Below are 27,540 nucleotides of genomic sequence, written 5' to 3' on the forward strand. Positions count from 1 at the left end.
ATGTTTCGGAAAAAAGATATTCGAGCCCTTTTTATTCCTTTTGCCCCCCCCCCCCCCATTCAAACCTGCATCCGCCGGCCCTGTATTTATACCTCATTGATTTTCATCGTTTTATTAGGGGTTTTGGGGGGAATCATCCCCTGCTACGATGAAAACAGAATGGATGGGGTGGGATGGTTATAGTGAATACTAAAAGAATGTACAAAAACAAATTTTTTTGTGTTGACTTTATTTTGATTTCCTTGGGTGAAAGTGCAAAAGCCTGGATCGGTCTGGTCTGCCTCGCTCCTATCATAGCCTCGGCTTTTCGAAAAAAGTTCGATGGTGAAAATAGACGCAGGACACAGGACTAGGTACTCGTCGATCTTGGAGTTGGATTCTAAGGACATATTGGCTAAAACGTCTTTACTTGTTACGCTATAAAGGATTTCAAAGAATATAGGTACATATAAAGCAAACATGATTGTTTAATGCCGTTTACTTCCCAACAATTGTGATGTTATGATAGCTTTTTAAAGTCCAGGTCGGCATCGAACCTGTTCTTTCGTTCGCGTTTCTCCTGACCTTTGTTCAGAACAAGTCAAAAAGTTCAAAATGAGAAAGTATAAACTTATAAAAGCCTTTTTAATAGGCTTTGGCAATCGATTTTTTGTCGTTTTAGGTGTGAAATGACGCGGCGCCATAGCGAAAGTCTTGGCGACACTGATAGTGGAAGGGGTGAGTTTTCGTCGACATTATCAATCACATGAATGAATTATCCTGATTTGAGTAACTAATTATTTTGAATCTAATGGAACTTTTAAAAGTTTATGTACCAATAAAAAGGGAACTATCGACTAATAATTTGGGACATAATTTGAAACGATTAATTTTTATATTTGATATTTTTGACATTTAATGTGACAAATAGCTTGCCTAAAAGGTATGAAACCCCATTACCAAAATATCATTGTCACATACTAGAAGTACACTGTCACTTATTGGGTCTCAGAGAATATTTAAAATGGCAGTAAGCACAGCAGGTCCAGTTCAACTGCCTTTCTTCCATGCCCATATGAAATGTTTTTCAAATGTATCTTTGGGGTATATCTGCACTTTCCCCAGCATACCTAATTGTTTATTTGGCACAAAGATTGAAAGAGTTTTTTGTGCTTTGTTAAAGAAGCACATTTAAGTTTTCTATGTATATAGATATACAAAGTAAATGCCAACAAATGATAAAGTGGCCAAACTGTGTTTTGTTTGTTACCTGTGACTTTAGGGCCTATTTTTTACTTTAGAATCAGTGGTTAGTTCATCAAATGTAGATGTTGAAGTTCCTGATGCAAGACCAGTTTGCATATTGAAGACAAAAGATGATCATTCATTTGAACTTGACGAGGAAGCATTGGCTGATATCCTCTTGCAACCAGAAATAAGAAGTAAAAAAGTTGTGGTTGTTTGTGTTGCTGGTGCTTTCAGAAAAGGGAAATCATTCTTGCTGAATTTTTTGATTAGATATCTGGACAGGAAGGTATGCTTGGGAAACATATGATTTTTTAAAACTTACTAGGAAACATTGACTGTTAATTTGATAATGCCAAACAAAATGATTTTTAATATGCATAATGAAAATTTTTATTATAAGTAAGACATTTAAACCAAATTTTATGTTTATTGACTGTTTACGTATCCATTATGCTCCAATTTTTATGTCATTTTAAAAGATTGGCTTGCAAACAGCTGTTTAAAACAACATAATACATCATAATTGTATTTTTGACTCAATTTCTTCATTTAAAGGAAAGTACCTCAAATTTTATCAAAGTTATATATCTGTAAACTTCATTGGTCAAGAGCAAGACATAGATTTTCTGATAGGGTAGGAAAGTAGGGCAAAATGACCTTTTTGGTATAATCATATCTGAAAGCATATCTTGATGGGGGTGCACACAAAACGTTTGTCTTAAATGCTAGCACAGCTGGTGTTCTCTTTATCAACTGGTGTGATCTTTTTCTATCCAGGATAAAAGTAATTGGTTAGGTGATGAAAGTGAGGCTCTCACTGGGTTTGGATGGAGAGGTGGAGCAGAAAGAGAAACAACCGGGGTGTTAATGTGGAATAAACCTCACACTTGTGTGTTGCCTAATGGTGAAGAGGTTTGTTTCATTATATTTTACTGATATTTGAGGTTTGTTGTGTATGGCATTATTGAGTAACTGCCACAGGTATGATCATAGCTCCTAATTTATTTTAGCAGTGATTGTTAAGGCAGTCTTGAATTGCTAAAAGCAATTATTGCATTAAAAAATTTTCATATGCCACACAACTGGCTTATTTTTTTCCATCACAAGGTCAATCCACAATCATTATACCTTTCTTTTATTTATATGATACTGATTTACATGGTACTGAAATATGCTGTAAATTTACAGGTTGCTATCTTGATAATGGACACACAAGGAGCATTTGATAGTTCCTCGACTGTCAAAGAGTGTGCAACAGTGTTTGCACTAAGTACAATGGCAAGTTCTGTGCAGGTAATTTTCATTCTTATTGTAATCAGTTTAATGTTTGGTAAATCAAGTGCAATTAAATCATCAACCTAAGCTGTCATCATAAGTTGCTTGTAGCCAATTTGAAAAACCTATTTTTAGTTTTAAGGGAAGTATCTAATTGTATTTCGGTAATCAAAATTTATAACACTTTAATTGAAAGAGAGAACATGTTTTCTAGTGCTAGAAATTATATTGCTTCATGATGAACATGATTGGCTGCAGCTCATATTGAGAAGAGAGGCTGCTAGAGCATGACATGAACAATGCAGCAAAGTTGTTGAAAGGAGATTTAGAGATATAATCAAATTACAGGATTTATTATCAGCAAATTTTGAATGTTTTTGGATCTAGAGAAAGCTTTGGAGAGAATAGCTTTATATAATAAATTTAAAATTTAAAAACTGGGAGTACCAATTAGATATATTATCAATTGCATTTTGTGATTGTACAAGTTTGGCTATTTGAGAGACCAAGGCAGTGTTTGAGTAAAGTCTTTGGATAAAGTGTAATTGTAACTGTAAAGTGTAAGTCTTTTGAGATACCACAGTTAAGTTTGAATAATCATCATAGCAAAAATAAAGGTAATGGCAGTGCAAAAGTATCTGGAGAAAGCGTGGAGGGTCATTGTGTTAATGACAAGAGTTATGCAGAACTCTGTTAGATGTTAAACGTGTGACAAAGCGTGTTCTTGCAAGAAGTGTCGAGATTAAAGATGGTTACCAATTGCAATTAGAGAGTAATTGCCAGCATCAGCGATGCAGGCTTTTTGTTTGGTATCGAGTAGCTTAAGATTAACAGGCAAATCACAGATGTTGAGGAGGTAGATCATTCATGTTATCTTAGTTATCCTACCAATATTAATGGTGGAAATGGATTTTAGTGTCAAGTTGATGCAGTTTGGATCAGATGAAAGCAAGCCAAATTTTCTGCAAAAGAGATATATGTGATGAAAGCAAAAGACACATTTGTTCTGAAACATGTCTGTATGTCTTGCAGAAATGCAGCGAAAGTTTGTAGTCCAGAAATGTGAAACATAAGAGAAAAAGAGGAAGTGTATTGTAAAAATGGCTGTTGGAAAGAGTTTGATAAAGCTGGTGGACTTGTTTGGCCTTGTGGAAAGTGCTATCAGAGTTCATTAAAATTGTTAGAGATGGTTTAGATGTGTTTTGATAAATAAGGAATCATTAAGGATAGGTAAGGTTAATATTGGATTTGGAACTGATAGCATACAAATAAATGGAAACTCAAAGAAAACATGAAAAGACATGGCTAAGAAAGAAAAGAGAGGGGTTGATTTATAGGAGACATGTGCAACAAGCATGAAGGGGTATATGCGAAGTAAAGAGAAAGTCTCAAAAGTCAGCACGACCTTTATGACTAATGGTTTGTAGATGTTATCTTCATTGAGTTGTTTAGTTTTTCAAGTCGCAAATAAACCACAAGCTAAAGTTGTTTTCTAATTTTTCTTTAGATTTACAATTTATCAAGTAACATTCAAGAGGATCATTTGCAACATCTACAGGTATATTTCAAAATGTTACAGTATAATGGATATAATGAGAGCTAAATTCCGAATATCTGTCAGCTGTCAAAGCTGTGAAATTTTTTAAAATGCTGAAGGAAATATGTGATAAGTTTGCTATCAATTAAATTTACTTCCAGTCATAACAATGTGGCTGGCATTGTTTTTTCGTAATTAGATAATGCAGAAATCGTTTGTCAAATGGTAATTAGATTTTTCATGTATGTATTTTCATGTATGTTAGGTATTTTCATTTTCAATATTGAAATGTAATTTATGTGCTTTGCAGCTGTTCACGGAGTATGGGCGGCTTGCCTTAGAAGAAAGTGATAGTAAGCCATTCCAGGTGTGTAGTTTGATTAAACAATTCTTGTTCAATAAATATCGTGGTTTCTTTGCTTTTTGTTTTATAGTTTAATTTTAACTTACATTATTAAATCATTATTGATACACTCAGAGCTCATTTTCTAGCGCTTGGAATTTTTGATAAGAGATTGGAGTTATCCATACGAATATTCTTATGGTGATGGGAGTAATTTCCTGGATCGAAGGCTTAAGGTGCGTATTTTTTGATGATAATAAAAAGTTGTTTTTTGCGTGCTCTCCATTCCAGGAGTAAAATGAGTAAAAATCAAGCATTCTTGAAGATAAGTGGATTTTTAGTAACAGCTTTGTTGGCTCTTTTACTAACGACTTGTGTAGATTATAAATATATATATATAATTTCTCACCTCAATATTTGCAGATGCAAAAAGTTAGGACACCTTGTTTATCTTGTCCAAAACACGAATTATCATTTAAACTATATACAGAACTTTAATAAAACAGCTCAATAAATGAGATTAACTAGAACAAAGCGAATAGAAAAGCTAGGCTACAAAGCGAATGTAAATACAGTAGAAATATTAGCTGCTGTGCGTAAGTGCAAATATATGGCTGAATATATGACTGATTAAGTGCGATTGAAATGTCATTATATAAGTTCACTATAGATTCATAAGTGGATTCTTGAAGATGCTAGATCACTCTACTTTTTTAATTTAAATTTTTGAAGTTCCTAGTTTTCCAGTGGTATTTGATTTGATTTCTTCAAAAACTTGTGTAAATCATTATTTCAAGACGTAATTGTCGATGTGAAGATTTTTTTAAAAGAGTTTAGGGCTTCTCATTATCAGGGTAATTATTTAGAGATCTGGTATGGTATTAATCTCTGATTTTAGGTAGAGCCAGCACAACACGAAGAGCTGAAGCAAGTAAGATCACATATTAAGTCTTGCTTTCAAAAAATTGGTTGCTACCTTTTGCCACATCCAGGGAAAGTTGTTGCTACAAATCCAAGCTTTGATGGCAGGCTTTCAGGTCGGTGTTCTGATTGACAATTTTTAACATGTGTTTTTATTGCTTATTTTTCCAAGAATTTGTTGTTCTTATTAGCTATAGGTCTAAGCTGATCGTTCATGACATTTTCCTATTTCTTTGTATGGCGAGCGTACGACTTTGGAGAGGCCTATGGGACATGAATATCAGAAGAAAGAATACCTTTTCCATCTGAACAGCCTCTTTTCTATTAGCCAGTTCTTTGTAGGGTTGCATTTTATTCGCCATTAACTGACGTTACGCGGCTTCAGAAGAAGAACAGATAAAAGTAGAAGCGTCATAAACGTTGATTTTGTCAGTAAAAATGAATACTGCAGCTCACTGCAATGAATGGTTATAAAAATACCCATATAAAAACTTTAAAGGAGGTTAAAAAATTGTCGGAAATAACTGCTAAGGTGGGGCTTTTACTTGAACAGGTTCTTAATAGGTTCTTAATTTCATTTAAGTCTTGGAAACAGGACATACAGTGATAACAACAATTTTAACAGATGAAATGTTTATCCTGTGTAGATATTCGTTTTATTATTATTTTTATTTTATATGAAATGAGAAAAGCGAAGATTTTAGTTTCCTTGACAAAGATAACCTTTAACTGCACCTTTTATAAAAGCTGCCTTTTTATTCAAAGCTGCTATATTTGTTTTCTCTCTTTGCAGACATTGATGATGAGTTCAAGGAATGTCTCCAGGAGTTTATTCCGAGAGTCCTAGCACCAGAAAATCTTCTTATCAAAAATATAAATGGCAGCGATGTGACTTGCATGGGACTCCTAGAATACTTTAAATCTTACGTCAAAATCTATGAAGGAGGGCAGTTGCCAGAGCCAAAGTCAATGCTCCAGGTACCTAGCAATTCATTTGTTCCCAAAACTCCTAAACAATATCTGTAGCATTGTCGTCAATTTATTTGGAAGTTTATTCTCTTGAATCCAGTTAAATAGTAGCCCCGGAAGACTAAATCTTTCACAAAGTCGTACTGAGTTTACATTCCTTTTTTATTTTCCTACCTTTTCCAATGAAGTCGTACCCCGATTAATGGGACATTTGCTGGTGGTTGCACTGGTGATGTCAGTGGGGAAGGTTGCTGGAAACGAAAGGATGGACCACACCTTGACCACCTCCTTTGACAGTGTTTTTCTGAGGAAGGTTTTGAAAGTTTTGGCTAGAAAAAGATTCAGTGAGGATGAATCATTTTCTAGACTGTGTTTGTTTTTCTTTCAAGGTGCGAAAGATCATATCAAGATGCTGGAATAAGAATGCCCATGCATCTTCCGTTATCATAAAGTCTAAGGGCTGAATCACGTTTCTCCTGTAAATATAATTTATTTCAGACCCTATCTATGTATAGGGAAACCGGGGTATGTGTACATTAAACTTAATAGCTTTTTTAAAGTGGAAAACGCTGTCTTTTTTGACTTTATGACCTGTTAAAGCGAATTTCCCACGCTTCGCGCTATCAACAGTCAAAGTTTCACTGATAGGAACATCAGTTTTTCGAATCAATATCAGTAGAGTGCTTCATCGATAGCAATGCTCTGTTAAGCGATTGTAAGCAGTTTCATATTAACCGCGGCTCTTTAAAAAAATTTCCATTTTCATAGGCAACGGCTGAGGCAAACAATCTGGCCGCTCTTGCTACGGCCAAGGATCAGTACAGCAGAGATATGGAAAAGGTATTCTCTTTTTTTTTGCTTTTGAAAAATAGTTTTGACAACCTTAGTATTACAATAGAAGGTTACACGCTTTCTTAATTTCAATTTTATTGAAATATGAAAACTGGTTTTCTTTAAAAGTTTGAAGCAGAGACCAAGGCCCTGGAATAAGTCACAATTGCGCAAAAAAACTATTTACTCGGCGTTCCAACCCCAATCTTACGAACTCCATTGGGCTAGCATCTCGCATCGCGCAAGTGAGTGTGAAAATTTTGGGTTGGTTGTGAGAGGATGGGTTGGTAGAAGTCCCTACTGAAGTGGCAGTAACTCTAGCGTATTCGAGGTGCAAGAATTATTTTACTCTCCTTTTACTTAATGTATTTATTAAAGCTGTTAAGCTGAGTATTAAAGCTGAGTGTCATATCACTCAGTCAATGCCTTATTTCTATTCAGATTTGTGGTGGCGATACGCCTTACCTATCACCCACCGAACTTGAGGCCAAACATGGGAATAACGAGGCAAAGGCACTCACCTTGTTCCGCGCAACAAGAAAAATGGGCGGAGAAATATTCAGTCATGAATTTGAGGAGAAGCTCCGAGCTGATATGATGGAAATGTACCAAAACTTCGTCAAGCTAAATGATAGTAAAAACATTTTCAACTCAGCCCGCACACCAGCAGTGTACCTCGCCTTGATGACCACTGCCTACTTCCTGTCTGGTTTCTTCACTATGCTAGGTGTCTATTCATTTGCAAACATGTTCAATATTTGTCTGGGTCTCTGCCTGATATGCATCATTTTGTGGGCTTACATAAGGTTCAGTGGTGAACTGGTAGAGATCGGGCAACAGCTTGACTCGGCGGCTGAATGGATTTGGGACGAGGTATGATTATTTTATATTCTTTAAATTTAATTTGTTTTGAAAATTTTATCTCGTGACATTGGATTCTCGTCTTCGTATTGCTTTGTTCCTGTATATCTTTCATAACAATACTCATTGCAAGTATTCACAGAATCCAGCGGACAGCCTATCCTGCGGTTCTTCCTTCTCATACATTATGATTATTTTGCTTATAAATTTCAATCACCCTTCAAGATTTGCAAACGAAATATTTGTGCGAGACTTGAATCCAATCTATCACAGTCAATACCCACTTTCTTCTTCTTAATGCGAAACCACCCAGGCCATCTCTGTCGCTGAGACCAAATTTTTAAGGTTGATATTGCCTTTTCAATTGCCGGTGCATTGTATGGAAAATTAGATGAAGATATTTAGGCCAATTTCACGGAATGTTTTAAAAGATATCTAAGTTTATTGCATTATTTGTGAAGCACAGTATTAATAAAATCGTTGATAAATCGATACTTTTTCAGGTATTCATGCGATTATATGCACTTGCAGTGGAGCAAGGGACAAAAGCCATTGTCAACAGACAAATATCGAGGAAAAAGACCCAATGACCTGCTTCTGTCTTTGCAGTTCGAATTTTATTTCATCGAAAGATATTCTAACACAACAGAATAAACTCCCCGCTACAGAATTCACTAATCATTGTCGGACAATGTCTTCAAAGTTGTAACAAAGTATGCTCGGACTGTGGTAACCGCTACGTTTAAATGTGTTTTGTAATGTATAAACATCGTTAATGTGTATTAAGAATGTTAGGTATTAGTTAATGATTGAAAATTGAAACAGCAAAAAACCTCGTAAAGAAAAATATGATACCACTGTAATTATGATTGTTATTACTGTAGCTGTAATTACTGGACAGTTCTGTCGTTTTTCAGTTTTTTCTTCTATTTTCTTGCCCAGTCAATGTTAAGTTAAGCATTGTTTTAAGTCAGCTTCTATGTATTGCTTTCAAGAACCTGCTTCAACAAACTTATGCCACGTCACTATTTGAAATTGTCAGGCAATCTTTGTAAATAAGCAAAGGAAGGTAATATTAATAAAAGCATTTGCTCGTTTGCTTGTTTAAAAACAACATTTATGCACAGTACTGTGCATTTAGGTCCATTGAATTAGGCAAAGGAAGCTATGAAATTAGGGTTGCAGCAGCAAAGGGACTTAGACTATCATCCACCAAATGGTTAGAAAATTACCTAATTGATAGTTTCTCAAGCAATTAAAAATGCTTTCTTGTAATTTCAAACCAACAGTTTTAAATGTTAACATAAATACGCCAAAAATCTCAGTGGTCAATTTTATTCCATTTACTTCGTCTAACACGCAAAAAACACGTGCAGCAATGGACTGGTGTTGCCATGAGCGAATGAAATCGACAATAATTTTTGAAAGCTTAAAAATCTCATTGGTAGCAGGGTTATGATATTGTTTTTCTTACTGAGTTGCCGTCTAAGCTTTAAATTGAAAGAATTCTCTGGACTGTCCAATTAGGCCGAACATTTTCCCACCGTTCTTTTATTAACACAAGACACTTGCCTACCAGCAGTTTAAACCATTTACAAAAGCAACGTACCTGATTGTGTCTGTGAATATCTTTTATGATTATAACCTTCCATGTTTTGACAAACTGTGTCTACTTCCGAGGTCTTAATCCAGCAATAATATATTGAGTAACGAAGACATGGTTTGAAGGTGGTCGTAAGAAGTAACCAGGTGCAGTTCATATTTTACAAGCGCTGAAACACGTGGATTGTTGGAAAGAACGCCCCACGAGAATCCAATGCTGCATGTTTGACAGCTTCAGGGAATTCTTTAAAATGTAAGAGCAGTAGATCAAACAGTTTTTGATAAACTTGTTTTTTCTAGAGATCATATGCATGAAAGTTATTAGGATCTTAAAAGTCCGATCAATTAATCTTAATCTTAAACTTAAAAGTCCGAACCTGTGTTTAATCACGAAGTGTCTCAGTGGAAACTTAATTCTAATCTTCATTTTTCACTTCGACGATATCTGCCTAAACTGAACCACCTTCTAATGCCCAGGTAGCTTGCTTTGCGAAAAACCTGGGTTTCCAAATCTTTTATTGGCTAAGAGGTTCCAAGTCTTCTGATTATACTCGAATTCTCTGAATCACATTGACAAATCAGAGTTCAAGAATGACAACAAACGTGCCTCGTGGCTAGATTTAGAAACATCTATTTTTGGAAAATATTTACAAGGGTAGCTCTAAACGCTCCAAGACTTGCCATAGTCAGTATGTAGTAAATTTATTATACAAATAGACAAAGTTTTCTCTAATCTATGTTAAAGAAATAAAAAACAGTATATGCTAATATTTATGATTTCCTGCTGGATCAATGAAGTCCGTCTTCGTTCTTGACATTAGCGGGCCTACGTAAAAATAGTAGACAAAGTATTTCTTAGCATGAAGGTGGGTGTTAAGAAAAAGTAATACGAAATTGATCCAAATAAATAACGGTGAAGATGAGAAAATTGTATGAATTAGACAATAATGCTTTTTCAACTATGCACCAAAATGGAAGCAGCAATGTGAGAGACACATGTGTAATGAACCTAAGCAAGAAAGAAGTTTCACAAAACGAGGTTTCTCAAATGAAATCAAGACACATTATCCTCGCATTATTATGGATTATTTGGTCAGGTTCCATAATACGGGTTTCACTATCGAAGATTTGTTAGGGAAGATAATTATTGAATGATATCGCGTTCAAAGGTAAAAATTTGTGGCATTGGGAAAGTATGAGAAGTATAGTATAAATAAAGTATGAATAAACGAACCTTTAGTAGAGTTGTCTAAATGGAATAAGTGACTTCTCGCGATTCGAGGTGGATATTTTTCTAAATTGCTAATCAGCCGCTGTTGGTAATCTGTGAACCTGAGAGGATTTTTAATTAAAAAGATGGATTTAAAAAAACTTTTTTAATTAAAAAAAACCTGGACAAAGTGGGAATCAAGGGAGCTATTAATTATTTAGCAAGGTAGACTTACTATTTTATATATATATTTTATACAGCTAAATCTCTCATGCCTCAGAGCCATGTCTCAAGAAAAATAGAGTAGAAATCATGCATATAGAAACAAAGTCTTGTTCTTGAGACAATGCAAATTGTGATAAGTTCCTTGCGAGTCAAGAAAATAAGAAACAAAATTGTCAGATATGCTGTCAATAAGATGAGAAAATAAAACATCAAGACAAATATTACCGGCGGAAACCTTTACAGGTAATAAAGAAGAAAACGGTGTGTAAATAGAAAATTTAAAATCATTATTTTTGCAGTTACACAAGCAAAGCTCAAAATTATTTTCCAAATTTTGTAACAGGTGCAGTAGTTATGAAAAAGCAATTGGACTATTCATGAACCCAACTTCCTCTTGTTTATAGTTAAAGGCTGTCTTTCAGAGCCCATTAATTGGTTTGCTACTCTAATTTCGACGACCCTCAACAAACAAAAGCAAATGAACAGTGCAACACTGGCTTTAAGATTTCATTGAAAAGTCACATCACGTTACCACGAGCTATTTTCTTCCCTTCATGCAACCACCCTGTGAAAAAGACAACGAGTCCTGTCAACAATCCTATTAGTATTGATCCCAGTATAGTACTATTGGTTTTAACTAGCAAAATGGGTTCAACCCCACTAACCCTCGAATTTCTATTGGCTTATAATCCTCTTGCATCACTGTGTTCACTCTGACGTCACTAGAATGGCCAAGATTTTCGAGATGATCTTCTTTAACATTCCTGGAAACAAAGGCAGTGAATAATTTTGCCAATGGATTTCAAGAAACTCACATATGGGTCAATGAAGGGCACTGAATCCTTACTACGTCGGCAAACTGACCTCATCTTGTTAGAATGATTCCATCTTTCAAAGTATATTTTCTTAAACTTATTAAGAATAATAAGAATAGAAGAATATAAGTAAAAATAATAGGATTGGAAGAAAATTTTGAGGTCTGTAGTAACAATGAAGAAAATTTTTTAGATGGTATGCCTGTGGGTTTAAAGGTTTTCATCCTCTGTCCTCAACAAAAAATCTTAGATTAAAGGTGATACTGGCCATGAGCAGGATTTTCGCAAATTTTCGAAAAAAGGTCTCTCGGCATTGGAAAAAATTGCAAGAGTTATTCTGGACTTATTGGCATCCAATTGTAAGCTGATAATTAATCGGAGAAAAATCCTGTTGCCCCAATGCATGCTGGCGATCGTATTCTGAAAATGCCTTATCAATACACTCCGTGATAAACCGAAACTTTCTCTCTTGAAGAAAGATTAGTGGAGTTGATGTAAAATTATCAACTAATCTTAAAATCTAAAAAAACTAAACTTCTTACTTTGATTGAAATTTTTTATACTTTGCAGAACCTGAATTCCGTAACCCAGCTGCAGGATATTTTGTATCTAGGCCTAAAGGTTGGTTGAACTGAGAGGTCTAGAAACAAAAACAAAATAATTATTTAGAAGTACAACCAGTATTCAGGGAAAGTTAAATGCCAATCGTTGTCTTGTTGATGACTATTTTAGATATTTTATTTAGCACAAAAGTGAAGGAGAATATGGGCTCCCTGAGCCCCCCTTTCCCCTTTTACTCATTTTAAATTCATCAACATTTAATTTGCTAGTGTCTGAAACCCAGCGTTTCTTGGATTACGTGATATATGCGTATTAACAGAGAAACAGAAAGCAACAAAGCAGCAAGAACATCGATTTAAATTACTAACATGTTCCGTTTTGTATCTCAGTAGGTCTGTGCCAAGAGCAAAATGTGTTGCTTTGTCTTCAAGAAGTTGCTTCTCTTCATCAGTTACAGACGACCGTAGACATCTCGATACTGGTTTAGCGGTGTGTTGTGACTATGAAAAGGATGGACTTAAAAAGCATTTTTCAGAAATTTCTATACCTATTGTTAAGTTATAAGAGACACATTGAACGGAAAGCTCATTCATCTTCAAAAGTCATTTTTCATGCTTTGTACTTTTTAGTTGTTTAGAAGGAAATATTCAAGGTATCTGTGCAATAGATAGACTTTTGATGCTCATAAGTGAATTTTGGAATTATGAATTTAAGCACAAAATAGAAACTTAAATATGTGATTTTAGCAACATCTAAACTGCAAACAAATCCATATGATCCATATGACACAACTGTGAATTATTGAATTGAAGAAGTTCCCAAACGGCACATTCTTGATGACATGGCAGCCAGATCCAAAGGTAATTAGGCTAATGTAGAAAATGATACCAACTGGCTCCATCTTTACCTTCGCTTCTGAAATTAGGGGAGAATAGCGAGGCTTGAGAAGAGCAGCATCACTGTCTAAGTATCGGTATTTGGAAAGTGGTGCCGTTTCGTGTTTTGTAGTAAGCGAATCTTCAATTGGCTTTAGGTAGCTGTTCCTTGTGACTAAGAGACGAAAAGAGTGTTATTAATAAAGATGTGATGTTTTCCTATGTACATTTGTATTATACGTATACTATACATCAAACGAAATATTGCCTATGAGGAAGCCCCAGAAAAATACGTCTACAGAAAGCAAACGTTGAAGAGGACGGACGATTTAATCACAAAATTTTCATTTAACTTTATGGCAAAACTTTCAATCCATGAAACTACAATACGATATGATTTTGCCAATAGTGCCAAGAATCAGTGATTTTACTTTGCTAAAAGAATTTCTTTTAAGGAGGAGAAAGCTTAAGACCCTTGAAAGAGGCAGCGGCAGACTACTGCTCATTAAATGTATACCACTACCTACTACCAAAGAATTATTTTCTTGCTTTTTTGAAAGTTTCTTCTTTAAAGTGACATTAAAATTCATGTCAAAACAACCAAATGTCAAAGTGATTGTTTTTAAGTAGTTGCTTAAAAAATCCAATGAACAAAATTTGTGAAAATACCTGAACAACTGTGAAATGTAACATATACAAATGTTATGTACAAAAAAATGCAATAATTCCAGGCTGTCCTTATGGAGAGTGCTCGGCGTGACACCCGACTTGGAAAAAATTCCGTCGCAAAAATGAGGAGTTTTTGCCATCTAGGAGTGTTTTGAATGTAAATTTTCAAAGTGTTGACAACCAAGAGCGTAGCAGGCGCGGGGGGGGGGGGCTGTTAGGGATGTGAACTTTCAGAAAACTTGCCGGTAGATTTACATTTTCAACAAAAGAATTTCATGCCAAATGTAACAAAACACACCCCACCCCCCTCAGTAAGAAAGGTCACATTACGTCACTGTCGACAACTGAAGGATGGCTCAACAACTATATCGGCAAATAGGACTTTGATACCACCTTTGAGCAGAAAAGCTAGCGACGACTGCACCATTATCTTAGGAGAAGTTCCTTATCCTAACATTTGCCAATATATATACCTGTATATTATCAAAGTAAAAACAATTGCAGCATACAATAGATAAGAACTAAGCAAATAAATAAACTAATGAGAGTAAAAATAAAACCCTATCTAAACTTAATTGAAACTTGAACTTTTTGCAAATATATGTTAACTCGTTTAGTCGTCGAAAGTTTGGATATTTGCTTGACGTCATAAGCAAACCAGAACAGGTTTGACGTCATAAAGACATCAATACTATGTGTGATATTGGGATTGATACAAGTTTATGATACTTATAAAGAACATACTTGTTGTGAGTGAGCTTGAGCCCGATCGTTTGTTTGAAACTATGGTGGGCTTCAGATGATTTTCAGCATTTCGCATCTGTTTAGAAACATAAAATATTTATATGGCAGGTAAAGAATTAGAGCTGAAATCAAGTTAAATCATAATATATTTTGCATTTAATCAGGATGGTAAGAATAGGACATTTAAAAAAGAGAGTTTGATACGTACCTTATTTCTGGTTAAATCAATTGATCGGTCCTTGAAAAGGAATGGGGAAAAATTCAATTTTAATGTTATACAGAACGGTTAATTTGCTAATTGGTAGGGCTTCTAACTTTCTGAGAAAAACGTCGCAAATGAAAAATACCAAAAGTTGTGCTTGATACTAACGTATTTTATTTATATTGCTCTGATTGGTGCAAGTAGCTACTTTTTAAGGTAAAAATTAACACGTACCATTTTCTCAATTTCCTTACTGAAAGACAGAAAATCAGATTTATTTGTTGAAAATTTCACAGGGCTGCCATCACGTGGAAAAACCTGGGGAATAGTGAAACTATCAAGCTGTTTGTAAAGTTGTATAAAAAGGAAAAAAAAGTAAGGAAGAGGCCTAAAAGGTAAGAGGAAAGTAAGGAACAGCATCGGCGAAGGTGCAAAGGATTATGAAATATCGTCATTATCAAGAGATTCGATGAACTTTCATTGTCATCCTGTCTTTAATACCATCACAATCTGGTCATTTGATCAGCACTTTTAAGGCTCATAGAAATGATAATTGTCAGAAAAACATCGCAATTATTTATGTGTCATTCAAAATAAAGTTTTGCAAATTTTAGAGAGCAGATACTTTCCCAAGTGATACACTACAATAAAGGAGTTTCTTCAAATACATATATAAAAAATCAGCTTACTATAGAAGATGGTGGGGCATCTGCAACATATCTTTGTTTGATGGACTCATCTTTTTCTGTTAAGAAATCTATTGAGAGAACGAGAAATCAGATGTGTGTTTTCGCTGAAAATATTTTAATGTTATGTTATGTGAATACAAGCCACCTCTTTCTATATTTTTCTAGTTGTTGTTTCTAATGCTGATAAATAAAGAAACATTACCTTTTTTATAAAGTGATGTCCTTGTTCCAGTTAACATGTGACCACTTTTCTTAAATAAGGAATAAGTTGTGTTAAATTGTATCACCAAAAAAGAGAGGGAATTAGAATTTTTCATCATCTTTTGATGAAAATCGGATTGGAGCAGCTTTTGAACATCGAGTTGATTGTAGCGCTTGTTCACTATAAGCAGGAGACTTTTGACAACGGTCCATATGTTGCCACCATTTCGACTGATAAAAATCCTAGTCATAGCGACTGACATCATAGCACAAAGATGGCTATCGTTCAGATATTATAGCAATGAACCCATAACGTTTTTCTGTAGCAGATCTGGTTGTCATTGAGAATTTTGTATATTTTATAGATACGTCTGTTTCAATTTTAAAAGTTTCCCTTACCTTAAAATTAGTTATCTGAAAATTCACTGCATTAAAATGAAGAGGCCCACTAGCATTTTTTAGAGAAAAAGCATTTTTAGATAACTCGTTTGATTGCTACGCTGATTATGATTGCCATCAAAACTAAGAAAAAGCCAGTATCCATAAGAACTTACTTCTATATGTGTTTTCACGTAATCTGGCAGATCTGAAGAGAAGCGAAAATTTAAAAAAACACTTTTGGAGGAAACTAGACTTGAATTGACAGAAATATAAAATTAAAATTTTTTATGGATCTCGGAGAAAATAGATAGCAAAATTAACTTAAAATAGTGTTTGGGAGGTTGAAAAACTTGCCTAGGTTTTTGCTAAAGAAAAACCTCGTGCAAACATCAACTCGAAGGAAATTTTCCTTAAATTTACAAACAGGATTGCATCATTTATGAAGATCAAGGTATTAACGCTGGTATGAATCCATTTCATGCATAAGATATTTGTATCATGTCAAATGACGGATATATAATGAATAAATGGGTAGTACTTTGATCCTAAAAATCTTCATCTTAAAAACCAGCTCATTAATCATACTTGACTGCAGTTTTAGTGTTTCAAACTTACATAAAAGTGCACCTTTTATGTCTAATCTGTGGCTCAACGAAACCGACGGTGAAATTAATATACTGCCAAGATGGGGATATTCTTTAACCTCTTTTAATGGAAAACCAGGTTTTGCGAATCAATTTAGATTTCAGAACAATCTTAACATACAAACCTGCAAGTGATTTCTTCACCGACTTTCCAAATGACCTAAAGTTTAATACAGCAGATGTCAAAGCATCCTAAACAAATCGATTGAAGAACAGCACACAAGTTAGAAATGAATTCTATTCTTAATGATCATTAGCATCAATATTTCAGAGAGTAATCTTACAAAAAATTTTCATGTTGTCTTAAGACCAGTGGTCCTTATCAATTTTAATATGGATTAATTTTTAAATGTTGAAATTTGCTCCGGTCAGTGGCGGCGCCAGGGGGTGGTATGGGGGGGGGAGTCTGGTCTACCTACATGGTCTACCTATTTTTTCTTAAAAAGGATAAAAACGAGCTGGATAGGGGTAGATAAAATTCCCAAAGGAAAGTTAACCTGGCACAAAGCACTGAAACGAGGCAAAGGGCGTGGTTTCTCTGACCACGCCCATAACCCTCCCACTCTGTAATAGCTGGCACCGCCACTGGCTCGGGTGATGAATCAAACATTATAAATAACAAGATTCCTGTCATGATATCATTTCTTGTAAACTACCTTGAAAACTGAAATATGTTCGCAGCTTCTGTGTTACATTTCCATCACTTTTATACGATTCTCGTTCAGTTGCTTTTATTGCTAAGAATACTATTGCGACAATCATTATCCCAGTTTGAGATTCTATAATAGGGTACATTGTAGGTTTGGGTACAAATTGTGTTGTTCATTAATCTTTCTTGTTGAATTGCCTTCCAATTATGTTTTCGTTGAAAATTCGAGTAAGCGCCCGTTTCTGAAGGTTGAAGGATGGGCGCTTATTCGGGGATTGGGCGCTTATTCGAGGGGGAGATCATTCAATAACTTCACCTCTAGGGTGGGCGCTTATTCGAGGGGGGCTCTAATTTGAGAGGGGCACTTGTTCGAGGCATTACGGTAAACAATTCTTCGAAATTGAAAATAAACAAAATTAAGTTGCTACTCTGTTACCTCGTGTGTCCTCCATTTTTATTGGATTGCTCAGCATTTATAAAGTCCCCAGCTGTTACTGAATTTTTGACGGTATTTCTCGTGATATCGTTCCAGTCACCGCTTTTAAATATGTTTGATTTCTGATTGGTTGGCTCTGGCAAGCTCTGAGAAGTTTCTTGAGAGCAAGAGTCTTGTTTGTATGAATCAGAAGTCTCTGTCGAAAGCCTTCAAAAACATGTTTGCCATAAGAAATGATTTCTCTGATAATTTCAATGGCAATTTTTTCTGTAAATCGTAGCATTAGACGTAAATACATAAAGCCACATTCACTTACAAAATACTAAATTTGTATTTTCAGATAACTTCAGCCTAATGTATTTAGTATAAAAAAACAGAATAGTGTTCCTCGTCAAGTCAACTACTAATATCATCGTAGGTAGGATGTTAATAATATCATCGTAGGGCTAAATGTCAAAACGGTCTAGCAGAAGTCTCCCTTCGACTGAAAATCTTGCGAGCCAACCATCCTCTCTCGAAGTAAAAAATTGTGTCTTTTCATCTGTCTATCACCAGCCCCCATTTCTTTACTTGCTATTTATAACCATTTTGCCTTTTTTTCTTCAGTGTACCCATGAATAACATTAATACTCAAGTTGCCCAAGAGTCCCAAGAATTAAATCTTCATAAATATTTTTTGAAAATCGCTATCCATTATATAAAACACTTGTTGAATACTTCTCTTTGCAGGATCCCAGGTTGAAATGGGTCAAACGGACGTCTTTTGTGCGTGCCCGGGTTTCAGCACGGTTCGCTTGATCAAAAGGCAACTGAAGAAAGAGCAAAGCTAATCAAAATACATCTCGATTCTAAACGAGGAAAATGTAACATAAATGAAATTTTAGCAAAATCTTATTTTGTATATGTTGAATAGTTGACTTACAGATTTAAGAGCACATTTTATGTCCACTACACTAGAAATTTGCTAGATCAGCTTAATTTTTTAGGACAATGCTGCATGTACGTATGTGAAATTTGTGTCTATGCTTCTTTTTTTAAAAATGTTACGAATGTGCAAACAAATTTTAAGGGAGATAGGAAAATAAAAACACTAGATTGCGGAATCTAATTGTTTTTACGTTCTCTATGGTAAGACTACACACCTTTCCGTTGTTGTTGTAGCTGTAATGATACATCGATGACGTGTCAAAGTTTCTTATGTTATAGTACTTTGGGCAAAAATCCTGGAAAGGATGAAAAAACATGGTAGCTACAAAATACATCAATGCCATATGTTTTGTGAAAATAAATTAAGTAAAAACAAATTTAATGAGAAAATCATTAGTTTCAATCAACAGGGATTGGACCTAAACGGCTTTTCACTCAATAAACTGTACTGTAGAGCGAACTTCATTGAAAATTGATTTAGGAAAAGAAAGGTATTAAAATTAATTTCTATTTAGATCTTTTTGAAAGCAATTGAAAAAGATAATGCGAAAATTTGTGCGAATATTTGATTTATAAAGCTTGCAAGGAAAAAAATATATTTCAAAATTGCTCTACATTCCATTGTCAAAATCAAGCTGTAAGGTTAGGCCCTAAAGATTTCTTGCAAGTACATTTCACTTAGCTCCGCATTCTAACTTTAGTCTGGCTGCTCTTGTTATCTTTTCTAGCAGCTAAAAAACCTCCTGGGTCATTAGAACAGAGTTGCGAAAGTTATATAGAGGCTCCAAACAAAACAACGTCGAGGAGGAGATACTATTGTGTTAACTGGCAATCACCATCGTTGCTAGATCATTGCATATTTTTTTTTTCATGGTTTTAAAGTCAAAACCAGCTTGACGATTGATTGGGTAGAACGCATTTTAAAATTCCGAAAACAATTCGGTAGGTTTAATTACTTCTAAAAAACATTGCTTGAGTTAACCTGCAATTTTCATCAAATGCTAAGAATATCAGTTTGCACGCTAAAGTTATAAGGATTAATTATCAATAATGTAAAAATAAATGATAAAACTTGCAATTCTTTTGAACAAATCTTTCACATAAAAGATTTAAAAGAAATCGAAGACAAAATCAATTGTAGCAAGGTAAGTTGATAACCATCTTGCACTGTCAAAGCTCTACAAAGAAGTTCTAATTTCTAAGCCCACATCATAACCACAAATCTTGGATTAACCCCTCATATGGAACTTTGGGTGTAACTCTCTCATCCTCGATTTCTAAGTCGCTTTCATTAGGAACAGCAAAATCATAAATATTCAAAAGATGGCTTTCTTGGTGTTCGAATCGTCTGACAAAGCAACAAGAAAACTTTGATTGCATTTGCTGTTAAGATGGACCTGAGATAAGAAGGTGATCTATGTTGCGAGAGATGAGTATCAGGGCTAGCACTGGACATGTGGGAGTCACGCAATTTAGCAAATCTCGTATGCAATTGTAATAAATCCGGACCTGATATGATCAGTAAAAGCTGTCGATAAAAACAATAGCCGGGAATCTTGTCCTTCCAAACTGTCAAAGAATCTTATTGAGAGAAAAGCATTTAAAGATATGGTACTGTGTTATCAGTTTAAATCTATCGGCTGAAAATTCTAGGACAGGTTTCTTTGCATTTTTCAGGCACAGGTTTGCCCTAGAAAGGTTGTCATGAAAATGATTTCCTGGACCGGCGAAAATTGTCATGAAAATAGATATATTCTCCTTATCCTTAAATTTTTATATCAAGAGAAAATTGAGTTTATCAATCAACGAAAAGAATTTTTGATTTTTGATAATAATTTTTTACGAAAACAATCAGTTTCTTCAATCTTCAATAACAGTACATGCATCACATTTTCATAATTTTGTTCAAGATCAGTTTATGAAATATTTCTGGTAGGCACATCCTCGACGCATTTCTTCAAAGTAGACCTATCTTGATGTTACGAATGGTTTTATGCAATCTTGGCATACGGGATTTATTTGAAGAAAACTAATACTGAGACAGAAAAACATATCCTTTTAGTAGTCACTAGATGAGTTCTAAGAAAGAGGTGGAAAATGAAGAACAAGGGTTCGCATATTTTGATGCTAAAAGACGGTGCAAAGAAAGATGATCATGAATTCTGCTTCAAGACACAAGTGATATTTGAATAATCTATGATTTTATCATACACTTACAACAATGTGAATCTCTCTGTCTATATTCCCTTTTATGGGACTAACACGTCGATTTTGCATTCCATAGTCTCTGCTTGTTAGATCATACTTGTAAGAAAGATCTTGACCAAAGACATGTGAATTTTGATGCGCGCCAGGTCTTGTCTACCGAATCAAAGAACATGGAACTAATGTTAAAAAAGCAAAAAAAAATTCTAGAGTAAAAATCAAAATAACTTTTCATGAATGCTTTTGAATTCAACAATCTGACAATACCAATAGACACAAAATCATACACAATAAATTCAAGACCGGAGAGAAAATAGTAGATTAATAGGCATGAAGGCGAACAGAGAATGACTAGGTCAATTAACAAGTTATCTGAAAAGACTGCACCAAGTTCATGTATGCATAAATGAACCATTCAGGAAAAATTGCTTGGCGAAATTCATAGACCTTATGTATTGAATTTGTGAATAACAGTAAGTGAAAATTTCAATTATTAAGCAACTATATTCAACAAAATAGATTAGCAATATAGTGAATAAATATAGATGATATGGCAGTTGAGAAAAAGGTTATGTAAATATCGAATTTCATCTATGACACGAATAAGCTAATGATTTACCTTAACTGTCTTAGGAAGTTAGCTATTCACAGACAAAGGGGAAATCCCCAATTTGACAAATTCTAAAAGATACCTTAAAAGAGGAACCATCTTTTTTTCTCAAACTTTCTTCTCTCTGGAAATTAAGATAGACGTGTGAAAAATTATTAAAAGATGTGAAAAAGCTCTATTGTAATCCGTACAAGATATATAGTGAATTAGTCCTGTCCACCTCCTATCAGCAACTTCCAGCAGTGTTCAGTTATCCCAAACAGAATGTTGGAATAGAAGGAAAGAAGAAAAGCTTTACAGAACATATATACCCCGTATCACGTTTTGTCTCTTCTGGCATTGCTATTATTTGAGGCGAAAATCAAAGTCAATTTGAAAGTCCAAGGTTTAAAGAAGATATTGCCTAGCTATTTGCTGATGATGTGATTACAGTGCTTGCAGTGATTGCAGTGAAGAAATATAAACGGTCAGCGGCATAAGTTTACATTTGCAAAAATAGCATGTGACAAAAGCGTAGTCAGCTAAAGAACTTGAATGTAGCAGACGAAGAAGCAGCGAAATGTCTTTCAATTGATGACGATCCGGACTAAATGACAAAATTCATCGCGAGGGTTAATTCAAGTAAAGAATTCATTGGTTTTATCTGCTTTTTTGCTTCTATACAAGTGAGCAAATTCTTCTAGATTTTTGAACGAGGCTGTCAATTTTTTAAGTTTCCTTTTTCATCGGAGATTAGCCGGGAACGTCTGGCGGGCCATTCAAACCAAATGAAAACCTAAATCAATTAAAAATTCATCGCAATCCACTGGTGAAAACAGCATATAGCTGGCAAAACCAAAATCAAAGGCAAAATACTCTTTGTCAGCTTGCATTCATTTTAAGCCTTGGGAGATTTGTGGGAAATACTACCGGTTAATGAGAAACCAAAAGTCTTGATAATATTATCCACATAGGCCGCTACCCTGAATTTCACAGCATCGGTCGTGTGAATTGTTTGAAATCATATTACTAAAGAAGAGGTGGAAATCAGGTGAAATTTGTGGCATTTTTCAACCAAAATCCTTGGTGGAGACCAGGAGAGATTATAATGACATTTACTGTATCTCTCAGTTAAAGGGGAAATTAATTAAATACCAGGCTTCTGCAAGCTGCAGTAGTGGTAAGGGGCAAGAAGCCTTCAGGTTTACTTTATTTTCATAGGTTACGAAAATTGAATGTCAGAGAACATGGAGAACAGCTCAGTAGCGGTGTCATGTAGGGGGACGAAGGGGACACGTCCTCCAAGTTTTCAGCAGGATCAGTTTTTTTAATTCGTCTAAATTCGATGAGAAAATGTTGGAGGAGGGGTCATATTTTGACAACGTACTTTTTGTGATGTAATTCTGTGATTTTCAAACTGCCTTTACGTACCCAAAAATTAGTCATCTGCGTTCCCTTTGGATAAAATTGGCGTTCCTTGTTGATAAAAGGGTGTTTTCTGGTGGTAAGAAAGACGTGGCTTAAAACTTTTTGCCTTGTCCCCCCTCGATCTTAGTGGCTGGCGCCATTATTGGAACAGCTGATACCAGATCGGTCTCTCAATGTCGCCAACATACAGAAAGGCGAAATTTTAAATGCTTCCCAAAATTATTTTTCAATATTTATTAAAATTTAAGGAACTTTCGGGCACTTTTAAAGAACATTGGTTAACTGTAACGAAGGATTGTTGATCATAAAAAACATTTAGGAATATCATCTACCTTTTCCCTTTAAGAAATAAAACTGTTTTATCTAATTATGAGAGCGTCAAAGTATTGCAACTCTCTGTATGTTAAAAAATCAGTCGCCCCTATGTAGTTTTCATATCTTCTATATTTTCAAGAACCTTAGTAAGTATGAGCTCAAAGACTGATATGAAATTGAGAATTGTGAACACGTGTTTGTAATGTATTATCACAGATAAAATGACACTCTTTTGTCTGACGGCAATAATTAAATCATTGCACATGTCTTGGCCAACCTTCAAACTGATTTTTCCGTGAAATTTTCTTCAGGTTTGTTGGTCATCCAATGCATAGATTTTATTATTGCTACATTTGTCAAGTCGTTTCTATTTCAACGCAGGTTTGGAAAGCACAAATGTTGACAAGCTTCCATTTGAAATTTTCTCACACATGAATACAAGAATATAAAACAGCGACCATTTCTTTGGTTGTTTATCTTACAAAACTCTTTCAAAAGCGATCAGTGCACTTGCAGGATGTTCGCAGATGTTTAGCTGAGATTCGTTCCTTCGCGATAAAACACAGCAAAGTCAACCAAGTGTACGTGACACAAGGTTTTGGTTACTATTTTCTGAGTCCTTCACTCCAGGGAATAAGCTTAGCTTCACCTGTCGCGCATATACAATAAATGCTATTTTCGGGTATTCTTTCGATTGTTTCATTAAATTGGCATGACTACCTTAATCGTCGCTTCGGTGAATTTGGAACAAAGACGAATTGTACTCATTTCACAAGAGTTAAAGTAGACCATAGTATGAGTAGACGCAAACCGCGAAAAATCGAAACAGACCAGTTACTTCAAAGGCTTTTCTATTTATTCCAGTGATATTTTCTCTCGCATTTGTGGACTTATCATTTATTCATCAAACTTCGTTTTCTACTAATTCTTCAACTTTATCAAACAAATGTACAACTTAAAGAATAAGTTTTGCTTTCCACATTGGCTAGAACAGCCCACAGTTAACTTCTTGCTGAGATGTAAACGATATAATTTAGTTTTCTAATCCAAATAATTAGCTTTTAAAGTCAAGACTCTCTTGCATCCTTAGTACTACGAGTGATTTGAATTCAGAAGGGCTTGAAACGTGATGGTATACTTGATGTGATCATAGCAAGAAACAACTTCAGAAGAAGGAAGGATAATGCATCGCAGAGACTCGCTTCAACTGAGCAAACATTGCAAGAAAATCACATAGCAGGCGACTGATCAAATAGCGATTGATCGTATAGTACAGAATTACAACACAAAATAGTTCCAATAAAACAAAATAATGATTAAATCAAAACAATCATACCGCAAACACGTCTTTGACGATCGAATTATAGTGAGTCTCCCAATTGTTTCCGCGTTGGTTGTAGTCACCTTTCTGAAGCACACTGTCCTTCAGATTTAAGCCCTTAATAAACTGGTACCTTGCCTGTCTTTCTGGCCCGTACAAATCGCTCCGGTAAGCATGCATTTTCGAATAAACTTGTAAAATCAGATGGTGGCGTGAAGGCCCTTCATCAGGTTAAGTGCGGTTATCAAAATTGGTAAACCATAGTGTACAGTTGCCTAGCAACATGATCGTGTCATTAGACGCATCAGAAGATACGAGGCTCCTGTGCAGCACAAATTTGTAAAAAATATTGTTTTATAATTTCATCAGTATCATACATGAAGTGGAATGAATATAATAAATTTGTTTAAATATCTTCAACATACATTAGATAAAGAAATTACTTAGAAATAAATGAAAGCCATCTAAATCAGCCTCAAGAGAAACTGCAACACATCAAAAGCAGGTTTTTCGAGATAAAACTTGGATTAGCCCTAAGTACTAAAAGTTTCTTAATTTGGCATCCAAATTTTGGCGTTTTAGACTAAAATCTTTTTAGTTGGTCTCTTATTTTGGGACCTAAAATTGCCTTATTGCTTTGAAGTTGAGCATTTTTCGAAGAAAAACAAATGCAGATCAACATCGTTTCTTCAAAGAAAACTGAATAAAATAAAAACTTTTCGACTCTCTCTTTGAAAATAGAAATTTTTCAGTTTCTGAATGTTTCTTGAGCCTAGTACTGAAGTTTCGTAAATTTTTGGGCATCCTAGTATGAGTTTCTTATAAACCAGTTTCTTGTAAATAAAAGAGCGTGTACTGCTGAAACTGTTTCTTTGATTTTTAATATGGCTTTTAATCTGAGTAGCTTAAGGTCTACTGATTCGAAATAGCGATAAAATTCTTCATTGTAGAATCACTATTTGACAAGAGACACAGAATTGAACCTAGGCTTTAGAACTGATAGCTTTTCTTTTAGCGCTTTTAAACGATCGAGAGAGAAAATGTGCAAAAAAAATTCCTGACTGTAAATGACTGAAAAAAATAATTGAAAGAAGATGCAACGAAGGTATTAAGAAGTATATTTCCGGAAGAAAAATAACATGTACTTTAGCTCGAGCTCAGCTACCACAATTTGGGGTCTTCAAAAGCTTTCCTGTTCAGCTAATGTACTAACATTTCAAGGCCAGATTAGATCTGTCTTGGACACAGATATGTAAGTTTTTCATGGGTAACTATTATAAGCCGAGAACGGTTCGGTTACCGCGTGGGTTGGAAAGTATAATACAAAAAGAGCCTCTCATTTATTATAATCTACATTAAAACAGCATATTTCTACCGGACTGTCACTTTCGAAGTCGTCACATCTTGTTAAAATGCGCTATTATCAAACGGGGACTGGGAAGAGTGCAGAGTGAAGCTGCGTCTACAAACCAGCTTTCCAAAATACCAGTCCAGTTCTTCTAGCCCATAGCTACAATCACTGCTAAAAGCCTCGGAACACTAACGTCAGTTTCAAAGGCAAATTCAGCCATCCCTATCTCCCCTAGAAACAATGTTGTTGAGTACCTTTTTTCTTGTGGCCTGCATGATATTTCCATTGTTCCGGGAGGGGGAAGGGGGACGGAAGTAGTAGTTTGCGGGAAAACAAATGAAAAAATAGAAAAACACAGCGCAAAGTATTGGGTGTTCCAAGTAATTTTGACAGTGACTGTATATCGATTTCTTCGTGGGCGTGACTAAGTCAATACCTTCTCACGTGCAACGCAAGCTTCTACTGATGCACAATCGTATTGATGTCTTTTTGCAAAATAGAAAAATATAGAGCACCATGTAATGTTTTTACTTCATGTATACTGCTTTAAAAGTTCTGCATGAACAAGTTACAACTAGCATTTATCAGCAACAGTTTCTTCTTGGTTAAAGTTGTGCCAGTATTCAGCTCAATTATTAATGGCAAATATTCTTGATCCAGGGGTAAAGTATTTCAGCTCCGTCGCCAAAGTCTTATAAATCGTTGTCTCAAAGTCTTGTTAAGCAAACAATAGCAAATCGGATTCAATGTTGCATTTACCGACATGAGCGTGAAGAGCCAGTTTGTTGTTTTTCCGCTTACACTTTTATCCGTCAGTCTGATAAAAAACAAATTGAAAGCAAATGGCGTGTAGCAGATCAATGTTGCTACAACTACCGCTGCGATCATGTTAGCTGATGGCCTCTTTCTTGGCTGAGAACCATGTATGCTTGCAACTTGTTGCTGTATTGATCTCCTTATCTTATGGGCTTCGTAATATATTCTAAGGTAGGCAGTTGCAATCAGGATACATCCAGATAAAATGAAAAACCCAGCAATAAAAAGAACATAATGTCCTATGCCACCAACGTGATTAAGAACAGGATGACAAATGGAAAGAAACCAAATGCATGCTAGCAAGATTGACCAGACGAGAGATTTGCAATGGCGCTCGTAGAAGAATGGGTATATGATGCAAAGATACCTCTCTCCGGTGGCTAGGACTAACGTCAAGAATGATGACAGAAAAAGAAGAAGTGCTGCGTCAGCTTGAAGATGTGCAATGAGACAGAATGTTCCTGTGGAAATCTGAAGAGCTTTGAATACTACATCGGCAAGCAGGACAATGAAGCCATAGAGAAGATCGGACACGCAAAGACTCAAGAGAATTTCCTTCGCTGTACCGAGCTGAGAGAACATTTTTCTAATTACAATTATCTCTGAGGCATTGAGAATCACAGCGGACAAAGCCAGAATTATCTCCAGGCATGAAATTGTAATAATATGACTTCTATTGTCCGCATCGGACGGATCTAATACCCAAGGAAGTTTGCATAAC

General features: G+C 35.2%; 2 protein-coding genes across 2 annotated transcripts; one reads left to right on the plus strand and one right to left on the minus strand.

Moving 5' to 3' along the window:
• Positions 1 to 284: 284 nt before the first annotated feature.
• On the plus strand, positions 285 to 8,864 carry LOC135694094 (atlastin-2). The gene is made up of 13 exons (XM_065212771.2): positions 285 to 442; positions 662 to 717; positions 1,281 to 1,513; positions 2,005 to 2,139; positions 2,416 to 2,520; positions 4,010 to 4,060; positions 4,350 to 4,406; positions 4,532 to 4,618; positions 5,281 to 5,419; positions 6,097 to 6,281; positions 7,041 to 7,112; positions 7,545 to 7,976; positions 8,468 to 8,864. The coding sequence occupies exons 2-13, from the start codon at positions 669 to 671 to the stop codon at positions 8,552 to 8,554; spliced, it is 1,632 nt and encodes a 543-aa protein (XP_065068843.1). The 5' UTR covers positions 285 to 442; positions 662 to 668; the 3' UTR covers positions 8,555 to 8,864.
• Positions 8,865 to 10,136: 1,272 nt separating this feature from the next.
• On the minus strand, positions 10,137 to 26,673 carry LOC135694084 (uncharacterized). The gene is made up of 19 exons (XM_065212759.2): positions 24,668 to 26,673; positions 21,692 to 21,733; positions 21,012 to 21,155; positions 19,010 to 19,090; positions 18,585 to 18,676; positions 17,868 to 18,074; positions 16,908 to 16,942; positions 16,312 to 16,343; positions 15,759 to 15,807; positions 15,557 to 15,624; positions 15,102 to 15,185; positions 14,874 to 14,903; positions 14,666 to 14,741; positions 13,285 to 13,427; positions 12,746 to 12,877; positions 12,359 to 12,456; positions 11,667 to 11,765; positions 10,801 to 10,898; positions 10,137 to 10,392 (listed from the first exon to the last, which is right to left on the minus strand). The coding sequence occupies exons 1-19, from the start codon at positions 24,830 to 24,832 to the stop codon at positions 10,331 to 10,333; spliced, it is 1,737 nt and encodes a 578-aa protein (XP_065068831.2). The 5' UTR covers positions 24,833 to 26,673; the 3' UTR covers positions 10,137 to 10,330.
• Positions 26,674 to 27,540: the final 867 nt, after the last annotated feature.

Source organism: Rhopilema esculentum, chromosome 10 (assembly GCF_057945365.1).
Source record: "Rhopilema esculentum isolate cy_ngs chromosome 10, ASM5794536v1, whole genome shotgun sequence".
Classification (NCBI taxonomy): Eukaryota; Metazoa; Cnidaria; class Scyphozoa; order Rhizostomeae; family Rhizostomatidae; genus Rhopilema; species Rhopilema esculentum.